The 12,034-nt window shown below is 35.7% G+C and overlaps 1 protein-coding gene and 2 long non-coding RNA genes across 14 annotated transcripts; all 3 read right to left on the reverse strand.

Moving 5' to 3' along the window:
* Positions 1–839: 839 nt before the first annotated feature.
* Positions 840–1,929, reverse strand: LOC126716988 (uncharacterized). The gene is made up of 2 exons (XM_050418126.1): positions 1,479–1,929; positions 840–1,397 (listed from the first exon to the last, which is right to left on the reverse strand). Exons 1-2 carry the CDS (start codon positions 1,872–1,874, stop codon positions 864–866), a joined length of 930 nt encoding a protein of 309 aa, XP_050274083.1. The 5' UTR covers positions 1,875–1,929; the 3' UTR covers positions 840–863.
* A 4,791-nt stretch (positions 1,930–6,720) lies between these two features.
* LOC126716989 (uncharacterized) lies at positions 6,721–11,196 on the reverse strand. 12 transcript variants are annotated; one of them, XR_007652360.1, is made up of 8 exons: positions 10,617–11,196; positions 10,397–10,546; positions 9,651–9,753; positions 9,473–9,528; positions 9,224–9,311; positions 7,731–7,809; positions 7,281–7,360; positions 6,721–7,164 (listed from the first exon to the last, which is right to left on the reverse strand). It is a non-coding gene; the product is annotated as an uncharacterized LOC126716989 (long non-coding RNA). The 12 variants fall into 12 exon arrangements; XR_007652357.1 differs by having other exon boundaries at positions 9,651–9,742; positions 10,617–11,194; XR_007652359.1 differs by having other exon boundaries at positions 9,651–9,742; positions 10,397–10,530; positions 10,617–11,193.
* LOC126716991 (uncharacterized) lies at positions 8,719–9,217 on the reverse strand. Its single transcript, XR_007652367.1, has 2 exons — positions 9,034–9,217; positions 8,719–8,927 (listed from the first exon to the last, which is right to left on the reverse strand). It is a non-coding gene; the product is annotated as an uncharacterized LOC126716991 (long non-coding RNA).
* Positions 11,197–12,034: the final 838 nt, after the last annotated feature.

The following is a 12,034-nucleotide window of genomic DNA, read 5'->3' on the forward strand; positions in this document are numbered from 1 at the left end:
ACGGATATAAATGCAGTCCACAAGATGGACGGATCGCACTACAAGGACGATCGCCCTCAATCCACAAAATTGACGGACACAAAATGTCCACAAGATGGACGGATCACCCTGCAAGGACGATCACTGTCAGTCCATAAAATGGACAGACCCAAAATAAAGTCCACAAGATGGACGGATCATCCTACAAGGATAGTAGCCAAAGTCCACAAGATGGACGGACCATCCCACAAGGATGATGACTCAAGTCCACAAGGTGGACGGATACAATCGAAAGTCCACAAGACGGACGGATCGTCCTACAAGGACGATCACTGTGAGTCCTTAAATGGACGGACATAAAATAAAGTCCACAAGGCCAACGGGCCATCCCACAGGGATGATGACATCCTACAGGGATGATAACTCAAGTCCACAAGGTGGACGGAAATAATGGAAGAACATGCAAGCGAAGTGGACGGACCACTGACTACGTTAAAATTTTTACAAGTCCATTAAATAGGCATTACATTTAAAAAGTGATGTACAACGCCACAAAGTGGACGGGTCCTCATAATGAACCTCTAAAAATAGACGGAAAAGGAAAATCCTCACGGATGTAAATGCTCAATCAACACAAGATAACAAGTCTGCAATGTGGACGGAGTATCACAGATACACAAATATTCTCACAAAAATCCTTCCTCAAGAAGGAGGACGGACCTTTAAACAAAGTACCAAACAATGATAGAAAGCATATATGAACATTAAGCCAAAAGCCCCAAAGGCAAGTGTTTAATACAATTAAAGAGGACGGATTGTTCTGAAATGTAAAAAAAAAAAAAAAAAAAAAGGACGGATTGTTCTCAAAATAAATTACATAGACATTAATCTTTCTTTTGTTCAGCGACTTGGACATCCTTTGACGGGACGGACTCTCCGTCTCCTTGAGCAGCGTCTTCGCCAAAGAGGTCCTCCGTATTTTCGGAGGCGACGGGGAGGGCAGAAGTCTGGGCTTGGTCCTCAAGTTTGACCATTGACAAATCCAGCTCTGGATAGGCCTTCTTGACTTGACGGAGAGAATCATCGAAGCCTTGAAGGAAAGAATCTGACAGCTCGCCCAAGCAGGACTCTGAGCTTCGGTACTCCTCGACGGCTACCTCTTTCACATGACGGATCTCTTCCTTGAGTTCTTTGATTTCCGCCTCCTTTTTCTCTATGACCGTCAGCGCAGAGACCGTCTTCTCCTCCAGCTCCTTCCTTGCCTTCTCAGAAAGCTCCAGCTTCTTCTCCATCTTGGACCTCCATTTATGGAGTTGTCCGAGCTCTTCCTCCGTCTGCTCCGCCTTCGCGCGCACCCGGTTCAAGGTACTCTCACGGTTGAGACACCGGTCCAGTAGTCCCTTCATCATGACCAAGGACTGCGAATAGAAAAGAGACCGTCACATAATGTAAATAACAACGAAAAAGAAAAATAAACTTATTTGACGGACATAACCAACCTGAGCGACGGCAAAGAGGCCCGTCTCCCCCATGGCCTCCGTCGAGTGGTTTCCAAGATCTTCATAGTCTTCCGCCGTGATGATGGACGACAGCTTCTCCAATGCATACTTGGAGTCGTCGCGGAGAAGGGAAGGAGGTCTCTCTTGCTTACCGTCTGGGGCCGTCATCAATCCTTTACCCGTCCCCTGCTTAGCTGGGGTGACGGTCTTGTTACCCTCAGCCATTAAACCGACCACAGGTTCAAGAGAGACCTTTGGTTGCTTAAATGGACGGTTGGATTTTGATGTCGGTTTCCTCTTAGGGGCTGAAGCCGACACCTTAGGTACCACCTCGCCGGATTCCCTCTTCTTGACGGCTTGGGATTTGATCAAAGCTCTCCTTTTTGCGTCTTCCATCTCTGCAAATAATGACGGATGAAATTAAAACTAAGTAAGGTCAGTTAAATGGCAAAGTAAAGTTGACGGGCTTACGTCTATGAACTCGCTCGTCGTATCTAATTGCCTCTTGGGTGGGCTCAGGACCGTCACAGTACCAATGTATGGTCCTCGGGTTCACCAACTTAGCCCAAGTCCTCTCCTCCGGCGTAGTTTTCCTGCAAATCTTTTCAAGGAAACTAAACTCCTCAAGGCTGACTTGTGGGCGCCGTCTACCTGCAGAGAAAGACGATCAAGATATACACATAAAAATGGACGGATACGAAAAGCTTTACAAAATTAAGACGGATGCATACACGATTGATTTATCACTGCCTAAGTTGTGTCGATGGGCATGTACTCCGTCTCCCCTGGATGGCTCATCCATCTGTCACCCTCCAGGAAGAAGTAGCGACTCTTCCAGTCTCTATTTGAGTCTGGGGTCTCAAAGATCACCTTCAACAAGGGGCTCCGACTAGCAAAACTATACATCCCCCTTGATCCAGAAATCTCGTCTGGACGGTAACAGTGAAGAAATTCACGGACCGTCAGTTTCCTTTCCCCATCCGACATTGCACCGTAAAGAATCTCCATGGCTATGAAGACCCTCCAGGCGTTAGGGGATATCTGGGTGACGGACAACCCCAGATACTGTAAAAGTTCCCTATGAAGTGTAGAAAGCGGGAATCGAAGTCCAGCCTTCAACGCCTGCTCGTACACTCCGACACCGTCTACCCCTTCATAGTAACACTTCTCCGACACGTATGGTAGACGGATGGAAACATAGTCCGGGATTTGGAAGTTGGTTCTGAAGGTGCTGAAATGTTTCTCCCTGATGACGGATGTAAACCTACGCACCGTCCACTCTGGCAACATGATGAACTGCCTTAGTCCATCAGCACCTACAACGGACTCCAGTGCTTGATCCCCGTCGTCATCAGAACCCTCTATTTCAACTATCTCCACATCCTCATTTGTTGAGGATGAAGAGGAGGCAGACGGACTCCTATCTTCGCCGGGGCTCTCTTGGTCTTTATGACCGGATGGGTATACATCCTCGTATTTCGTCCCATCACGAACCACCGACTGGTTACTTGACGCACTAGACATTTCCTACAATTGACAATGAAACCTAAGACCGACGGGTTTGAAAGTATTGACGGGTATGGAAAGCCTAACAACAATGCATGGACGGAAATGTAACTTGACTATAGTATATTAGAAGTACTTACCAAACTTAGCAGAGGAGAGGTGACGGTTGGTGTAATCAGTAGATGCTCGTCCTCGACGGATTACTCTGACAAGGTTGACGGCTTCGCTCTGACAAATGATTTCTGAGTGAAAATTGAAAAATGAGAGAGTGAGGCGCCTTATATATATAGGAGATGCACGGAAGACGAAGCGACGCTTCGATCCTATACAACGGCCATTCAGAGAGTGACACGTGGCATGCTTAATAAATGCTGACAACCTGTCAGTACGTACCAACAGATTTGTACCCGTCATGTAATCGTCAACTTGATGAAGCTTCCTCTGACGGGTTGATCCATCTGGAACCGTCGTCCTATCTTGCATGAATCCGTCATAAAATGCCCGTCATACCCATACGTAAGGATCGTCACCCCATTGATCCTTTGACCTAAAAGGTGACAGACCATTGGGGTGAAGGGGGCAACTGAAGATGGTAAAATATAGAGCCTGATGGGCCTACCTTAATGGGCCTGACGGATCGGAACTGGTGGGCCTGTATAAAGATGATCCCCTGCACTTTGAAGGCCCATTGCTGACAGACGTAGTAAGGGCCCATGATCCGAGGTTCATATCGCCTAGAAAAGCCTTAAGAGCCAAAAATGGAAATCCTTGCTCACCACGCTCAGAGGAATTTGTATTAGAGTCCCACATGGAAAAGATTTGGAAATCAAGGAGAAAAGTCAACCCTTTGCCACTATAAAAGGCCTGCCACTCTCAGAAATCGAGGTACGCTTTAATTGACCATCTCTAACGCTCTAAGTGAAACAGAAGAATTTTAACTTGACCGTCGGAGAGCTTTTGGCCGGCACCACACCGGTGCTCTCTGAAGGACTTCTTTCGATTGCTACTGTCGTGCAGGTTCGCTTCGAGTCGCGAGTACGGTGTGACCCACTGGTGACAATTTTCGACGTCATCAATTCCAATCAACACTAAGAAAGTAAGAATTGCTATTTTGCCATTCTATTTTCAAATAAATAAAAACCTATTGCCTAGTTAAGGAGAGAACTTTCGATGAAAAGTTTCAAGTCAAATACTCATCAGTTCAGCTAAATGGGAAAAAAGGAAATAGAAAAGAGTGAGGAAATACATTTCTTTTTCACTTTCATTTTCTTTTTTCTCTGGTCTCTCTAAATGGATAGTGAAAACAAACTTAAAACTTGGAATGTTATCATATGGATTATATCTCACCGACCATTAAAAAGAGCTGGAAGAACTGCTCCATACAACGTGTTCAAAACCGAACCAAAAGATAACCAATCCAACCCCCAAATGCTGACCTCCACATTCACATGCTTAAAACAATCAATACTGTCAGATCAGTGAGGATTAGCGTTTAAAAGCTTGTTACACTGATGGGTCAAATAGAATGAAGATATAGATATCTGAGCCATGAAAATAGTATATGATACAAATAAGATTTATGTATCAACTTCCACATCACTCAGTTTATTTTTGTTAACAAAGGTTGATCATAAAACACCCAAAAGTGAAAAAGGCTGGAATAGAAGTAATTCTGGAATGCTGCCTGCCTACCATTGGCATTGATCAACTAGAATAGAAGTTGCTGTTACGAATCAGATTTAGATAAAACTACTATGAGTGACTTTGCTTTGTTCCTTATTGTTGCTTCAAAGAATCACCTATGGCAAAAAAATTTATTTCAATTCCCAAGAATCATTTTAAGGATTCAATTTTGCTTAGAATTGAATTATTTACCTCCAATAGCAAAGTTTGCTAATGGCCAAGGACTAAGAAATTTTCTTTTAAAATCTTTCTGTTCTTCCCATATGTTGGATACATTGAGTGGCTAACAGAGCCTCATTAATTGTTTAGATGATATGGACAAATTCTGTAATCAAATATTTTTATCACATGCTAAGAAGCCTAGGTTTGCCAAGATGAAATTGATAAATAGAGCAACTTAGGGCAACAATCAGTTGAGCTACAATATTTTTGGTTATTTTAGTTATAGTTTAGGTTAATAGAACTGTCTAATCATCTCCTTTATGATATTAAGTTGAGCAACATCAATTAAAAGAAAGATACAAATGTATTTATTATACTTTAAAAATAAGAGATGCTTATCCCTATATTGAAGGTACCGTAAAATCCATTGAAAAATTTGTTAATCCTCTCTTATTTGGGCCTCCTCAAATTTTAGAATTCATTCATTAAAGCCCAAAAAAAAAAATTAACAGAAGAACAAAACAACTTTGATTCATTCCTAAGCCCATAATTCCTCTAAATACAAATAACCAAACTAGACTTAACAAATCCTCAAATGAGTAATATCCATCTTTTCATTTAAAAAAAAAAAAAAAAAGAGCACAAATCTCTGCCGTTTACTACACAAAAAACTCAAATGTGAAAAAAAAAAAAAAAAAAAAAAAATTCCCTTACACCGCTGAAGTATCCAAACCCTCGAGTACTTTACAGTTTGCAGTGACACAAATCTCTGCCGTTTACCCCGCTGAAATATCCAAATTGTTGCCCAAGCCGTAGCCAGACATTTACTAATATCTCTCTCGCTCTCTCTATTTATAGTGTTTTTTTTTGTTTTTTTTTGTTTTTTTTTGAGAAACTGTTTATAGTGTTTGAGATTACAAGTTTGTTTTGTGAATAAGCCTATGGGCTATGGGCTATGGGCTATGGCTACTTGTGGGTCTGGGTATATGTGAAACAAAAATAAAGGACTAAACTGTGTAATGTTTTGATTAGTGTGTATAGTGTTGCACAGCTTGCATTTTATGTGTAGGATGTATCACTGTTGTTTGTTTTGCTGTAGTAAATATTGTGTAAAATGATATTTGCTTAACAAGTTTCATCTTTAAATTTAATCTTTATTATTTTATTTTATATTTATTAATTAGTTTTGAAAACAGTGATTCCTTATTTGTTTTATTTATTTGATATTTATATTAAGTTCTTCAACCTTTACAATTTTTGTCATGTTGAAGTTGAAACCCTACTTTTTTATCGCTAACACCCACTGTTAACTATGTTAGAATTTTGAACAAAAATTATGGTACAAAAGTAATGTCCCTACACTTTCTCATTTATATTTGACAAAAATTAAGTAATCTTTAAATATTATTTATTATATTTTATAGTACTAGCATTTAGGTATTGGGATAAGAAAAATTCACTTTCAAAGTGTGTTAGTAATTTATACGGAAACTATTCACAATTGATAAATATTTTAAGACAAAATGTTCAAGATTTAGAGACTACTCCTCAAATTTTTTTTTCAAATTTTGAAAAATTATATAAACATAAAGAAATAAATATTAATTCCTTAGAATTATGAAAGTTAATTTGTGAAATAAAGGTTTTTTTTTTTTTTTTTTTTTGGCTGAGGGAGTTTTTTACTTAAGAATTTTTTTTATATCTAGTTCAGTCTCCTAGAAAAAATTATCGGCTCCGCCACTAATTTTAATTCATTTTCTTTCTACATTAAAAAATTTTAATGACAAGACTACCATATACAAACCAGGGTTCAAGTTTCTAGAGAATATGTGTGCACTTTGAAAGTTTCAGTAGCTAGGAAAGGTACGTACCATACTTTCAAGGAAATAAATAACCGCACATAATATGTATCAATTTATATATCAAAATCAAATCTTCAAACAGATTCTCCCAAAAAAAAAAAACTGATAAACATCTTTGAAAAATTAACCACTAAGCTTTTTAGAAATTTCTAAAAAGCTTTTTCTTTTTTCATTCTCAAAAAAGAAAAAAAGAAAAAAAAGAAGCTTTTTAGATATCCTCAAAAAGGTACTGGTAGATGATGAAACTTGTTCCATTCGTAGCATATTCTTGCATGCAAATTGAATATTTCTTGTAATAAACAAAATCTGTCAATGGAGAAAGAACAAAAAGGATTCTTAATCTGACAATATAAGGATTGAGAGAATTAAGTCAATTTTTTCCTTGTAGATGCATAAGTAGTACCAGATTTTTTTTTTTTTTCCTGAAGAAACATCGCTCTTGTCTGATTTAGAATTCTGACCTTGTCTCATTTCTGCATACAAAATCAAATCATTGAGAAACTTAACCAAATTTAAACAAAAGAAAACAAGAGAAAGTTGGGTATTTTCTCAACAGAAAAGGGTTGAATCTTAAAGGAGTTGTATGAACCTTTCAAAATCCTGGACTGTTTGATCCTTCAAAAATCAATTCAAATCTCAAGGATTAGAGCAGCCCCAACCTATTTCTACCTGGCATCATGTTAAAGAGTAAGGAACTGAACAGACTACAAAGTTTCCAATGCCATGTTATAAGGAGGTTTATAGAAAAAAAAAATTAAAAAAAAAAAAAAAAAACTCATTAATTTTGGTATCTACAATTCCAGTTATTTAAAAGTATACATTTCAATTCATCCATTTTATATAATTATATGCATACCGTGTAATCCATCTAAAATCAAGTGCTTTTCTAAACTCAATTTTTCAAGCTGTTCTTTTAATCCAGGAAGCTACAGAGCAATCATTCAAGAAAGTTGATACAAACCAAGCAAAACATGGTAGATACTCATACAAAAAATATATGTAAATAAATAAAAATAATAATAATTTATCAATGAATTACCTGATTACTTTTTAAATGATCTCACAACACAGGGTTACTCCAATATCAGCAAGTGAGACTTTCCAAACTGTTTAAGTACCTAAATCAATAAACATACCAAGTATATCACTTTACCAAGTTGATTTTGAGATACATTATGTGCAGTAATGATTAGAAATTTAAGGAGGGCAGTTGACAGAGATGAAAGGAGGCTTTTTTCCATTTAGGGAATATAATAGAATTGAGAAGTTGAAGTTCTGCATAAATTAGTATAGGCAGATGGAGTTTGTCAATGTATGGGATTGTTGAAGTGTGACAGTGCAGGATAGATTTAAAGAAGACAAACCCTTCTTTTGGTGGGTCTATGTTGAATTTGTATTTCGAGTGTGTGACTGACCAGATACTATGAATTCAAATGCAGATACCAATAATTTGAAAATAATTTATGTTTAAATGCTTACCTATTGTTAAAGATTTATCTTTAGAGTTCAGACATTAAAAAGCAAATGAAAAAAAAAATGCTTAAGGGAATGGAAATATTTACACTATATGGTTAACACTTCAACAATACAGGAGAGAATTGTGTACTTTAACCATTAATTTCTGATTAAAATAGCATTTCTATGGCAGATTTGGGACTATGCTTAACTAGCTGGAGACTCATGATACACAAAGGGACTTTTTTTTAAAGACACAAATTTGCCCCCCAAAAAAAAAAAAAAAATAGTGCAACAAGCCAACTTTACCATCTTGCGATTAGTAGGTATGACACAGTTATCACAATTCGCGTATTATACTAACATAGTGACATCACAAAAGATCCTTTGTTTTTGTTCATATTACTTGAAGCCAGGAAAACTAAAAGTACTTCCAACTATCTCAATTGGAGACTAACCCAAAATCCTAGCAAAAGAATTTCCAAAAACTATTATATCAACCAAGTCATCATGATATGCCATGAGGAATGTAGAACCATAGAACCATTATTAGTTAATAGTGAATGCGTGCCTAAACAATTGAATCAAAATTTGCCATTTGAAACTGATGAGAATACAAAGGCAAGTTCCTTCAAACATAATTGGCTTGTAGACATCCATCTCAAACAGCTCCTAAGCATGCCTTGCATGTTGTTCCCAGCTCTCCATTCCTTCTAGCTGATGCAAACTTATGGCAGCCACACAAAATTCTTCAAAATCCAATTTTCTGTATTGAATAGAACTAATTCACATACACAAGTTGATAATCAACTTCCACTCTTATCATTATTTTTTTGGGAAAAATTTTCAATGACAACAAACAGAAATGTGATTTTTGACAGCATTACCATGGTTTGCATAATCTAGGGCCTATGAATCCTTCATCAAATAAGGGGAATTCCTTATCACACCTTGAGAAGACAAGAAATTTCAAAAAGCTTTATGAATATTGTTATTTTCTTAGGCATCAACTAGGCAACCCATTTCACAGTTTTCACTAGCAAAACAAATATAAGGAGGAAAAATTGAAGCGATTACCTATGTAATATTCTGATTTTAATAAAAAACCTGATGCTCCATTAGGTAGTGGTAGAACATCCCAAGTAGCAGTTGCCAAAAACTGAAGCTATCTTCAAAAAAATTTGTATTTTTATTAACTAAATCTGCCAATGGAAAGAAAACAAGATAGGGATCCCTAATCCTGACTTTTACGAAAGCTATTACATGATAAGGATTGAGATAATTAAGAATCAAGTTTTCGCTTGTAGATGCATAAGTAGTACCAACCTTTTTTGAGGAAAAACCAACTCTAGCTGGTTTAGAATTCCAACCTTCTCTCACACCTGCATACAGAATCAAATAATTGAGGACCTTAACTAAAATTAAACAAAAGAAAACAGGAGAAAGTAGGGTATTTGATTAACACAAAAGGACTGAATCTTGAAGGAGATGTATGATTATGAACCTTTAGAAATAGTGGATTGTCTGATCCTTCAAAACTAAATTCCAATCTCAAGGATAATTGAGCATTGTTGGAGTAGTTCCCACCTTTTCCACCTAGCATCAAGCTGACAAGTAAGGAGAAGAAAATACAAGAAAGTTTTTAACACTATGTTTTATGCTGGCTTACAGAAAAAAAAAAAAAAAAAAACAAACAAACAAACTTCTGTTTATTTGTTTGAATCACTTGCGTTTTGGCCTCCAATTTCAAAAATAAATCATTCAAGATTTAGAATTTCACTTCATTCATTTTTTTTTTTTTTGGGGTAACAAAATGCATAAAGTAGAATCTATTTGAAATCTAGTGCATTTCTACGCTCCAAATTTTAAGCTATGTTTTTAATCCAATCTCACTACACAAGTAGCACAACAATAATTCAAGAAAGAATAGAGATCTCTGTGTTAAAATATCTTAAAATTTGAGCAAAACATGGCATGGTAAACTTATACATAAAAATAAATTTCAGCAACTAAATACTGGTACTGGATTAGTTATCTAAGTTGATCTTCAAAAACATATCACTCCAATATCAGAACTTTTCAATCTGTTTATGCACCTAAATCAAATAAGCCAAGTATATCACCTTAACAACTTATTTATGACATACAATCGATATTATTTGGATGAAGAAGCAAAAGATAGGTTTATGTACAACACTTTCAGGAAAAATTTTATGAGAGAAGAAAATAAAGGAAAAAGAAGGTACCAACCCAGTTGTTGACTATTTGCACAATTTCAGAGCCCAAGAGTTTTTAAACAAGCAAAAGTACAACATTGGGACTTTTTCGATGATTCAATTGCTTTTGCATATGAGAGCAGTGGTACTAGTAGCATGGGCCCTTTCCTGCTGGGTTTATTTCCTAATATATAAATGCAAATGCCTTTTAGTAGAAAGACCCAAAGAAAAGAAGGAATTGGGACTACTCATACCTGAAAATTTGAAGAATTGGGTTCATCCACTTGAGCAATTTTAGGCAATCCTCCCATGATTCCTCTGCTCCCTTTCAGTTGTTTGTATAGTGCTTTGAAAGTCAAAAGATGAAAGGAAATCCATGTTATGTAAGTGCAAAACCACTTTCTATACAAAGCTCTTCTGATGCCTCAACTTTTGATATCCATCTTATAGAAAGATTAAACTTCTTCCAAAGTTCCTCCATTTCCGCATCCATATCAACACAGTGAAGGATTAAATTTAGAAAGAAAAAAAAAAAAAAGAAGAATGTAGAAGAAAAGATAAGGAGAGAAAGTCCCCTACTACAATCAAAAGTGAATTGATTGGAGAGGTTTAGATCTCACGTATAGAAAACGTTAAGTTAGGAGCTTCTACTTTTCTTATTCACACGATTAAAAGTGGTCAGGTTTCGTAAAATCCAATAAAAAAATTTATCTATATATTAAAAGAGTTACGATAATTTTTAATATAGCGAAAACTTGAGGGCTTTAGGAATTAAAAAGATTCCTTCAAAATTTCAAAGAAAATTGAGTTACGACAATTTTGACACTTATATATATATATAAATATATATATATATAAGTAATTAAAAGAATGCAATAAATATGTTTGCTTTTAGAATGCGTTGGGCTTAGACGCTATAGTTGCGCCAAATAGCTGCACCAAATTGAAGAAATATTTTTAGATTTTTAGATTTTAAAAAGAAAACATTTACATTAAAAAGTCTAATGCATCTTAAATTGCAGCAATGTAGATGTAGTGTAATCTAATTATTCTTATTTTTTAATTACTCCACTAAAAAAAATGGTCTAATGTATCTTAAATTGCAGCAACCGTATACTACACTTAAAAAAAAAAAAAAAAAAAAAAAAAAAAAAGAGTCTAATGCATCTTAAATTGCAGTAACCGTATACTACACTAAAAAAAATGTCTAATGCATCTTAAATTGCAACAGTATTAATACCCATCATTTTTTTGTGAATTTGTCATTAATTTTTTTGCAAAATTTGTCATTATTTTAGATTGTTCTTAATTACTGAATTGAGGTTTCCACTTAAATATGATTTCAATTATTGTTTTTGATAGTTTTTAATTATTAAATTCAAGGTTCTTCTATTTAAATATACATTGGTGATTAATTGAGCCTTAAAGCCCAATAAATACACACACACATAATACCTTAATTTACACAATTTGTATTCATTAATTATCTTAAAAGTCAAATACTCATTTATTTTCATTATCTACTCTATTATCTAATTTTAAGTAAATTATTAAATAAAAACTATTTACATATGAATTTTGATTAAGCCGTGCATCGCACGGGCATAATGCTAGCATAAAACAATGACCAAACACGGGTATAATGTATTTTATATCCAAAATATATATTCAA

This window comes from Quercus robur, chromosome 3 (genome assembly GCF_932294415.1).
Source record: "Quercus robur chromosome 3, dhQueRobu3.1, whole genome shotgun sequence".
NCBI lineage: Eukaryota > Viridiplantae > Streptophyta > Magnoliopsida > Fagales > Fagaceae > Quercus > Quercus robur.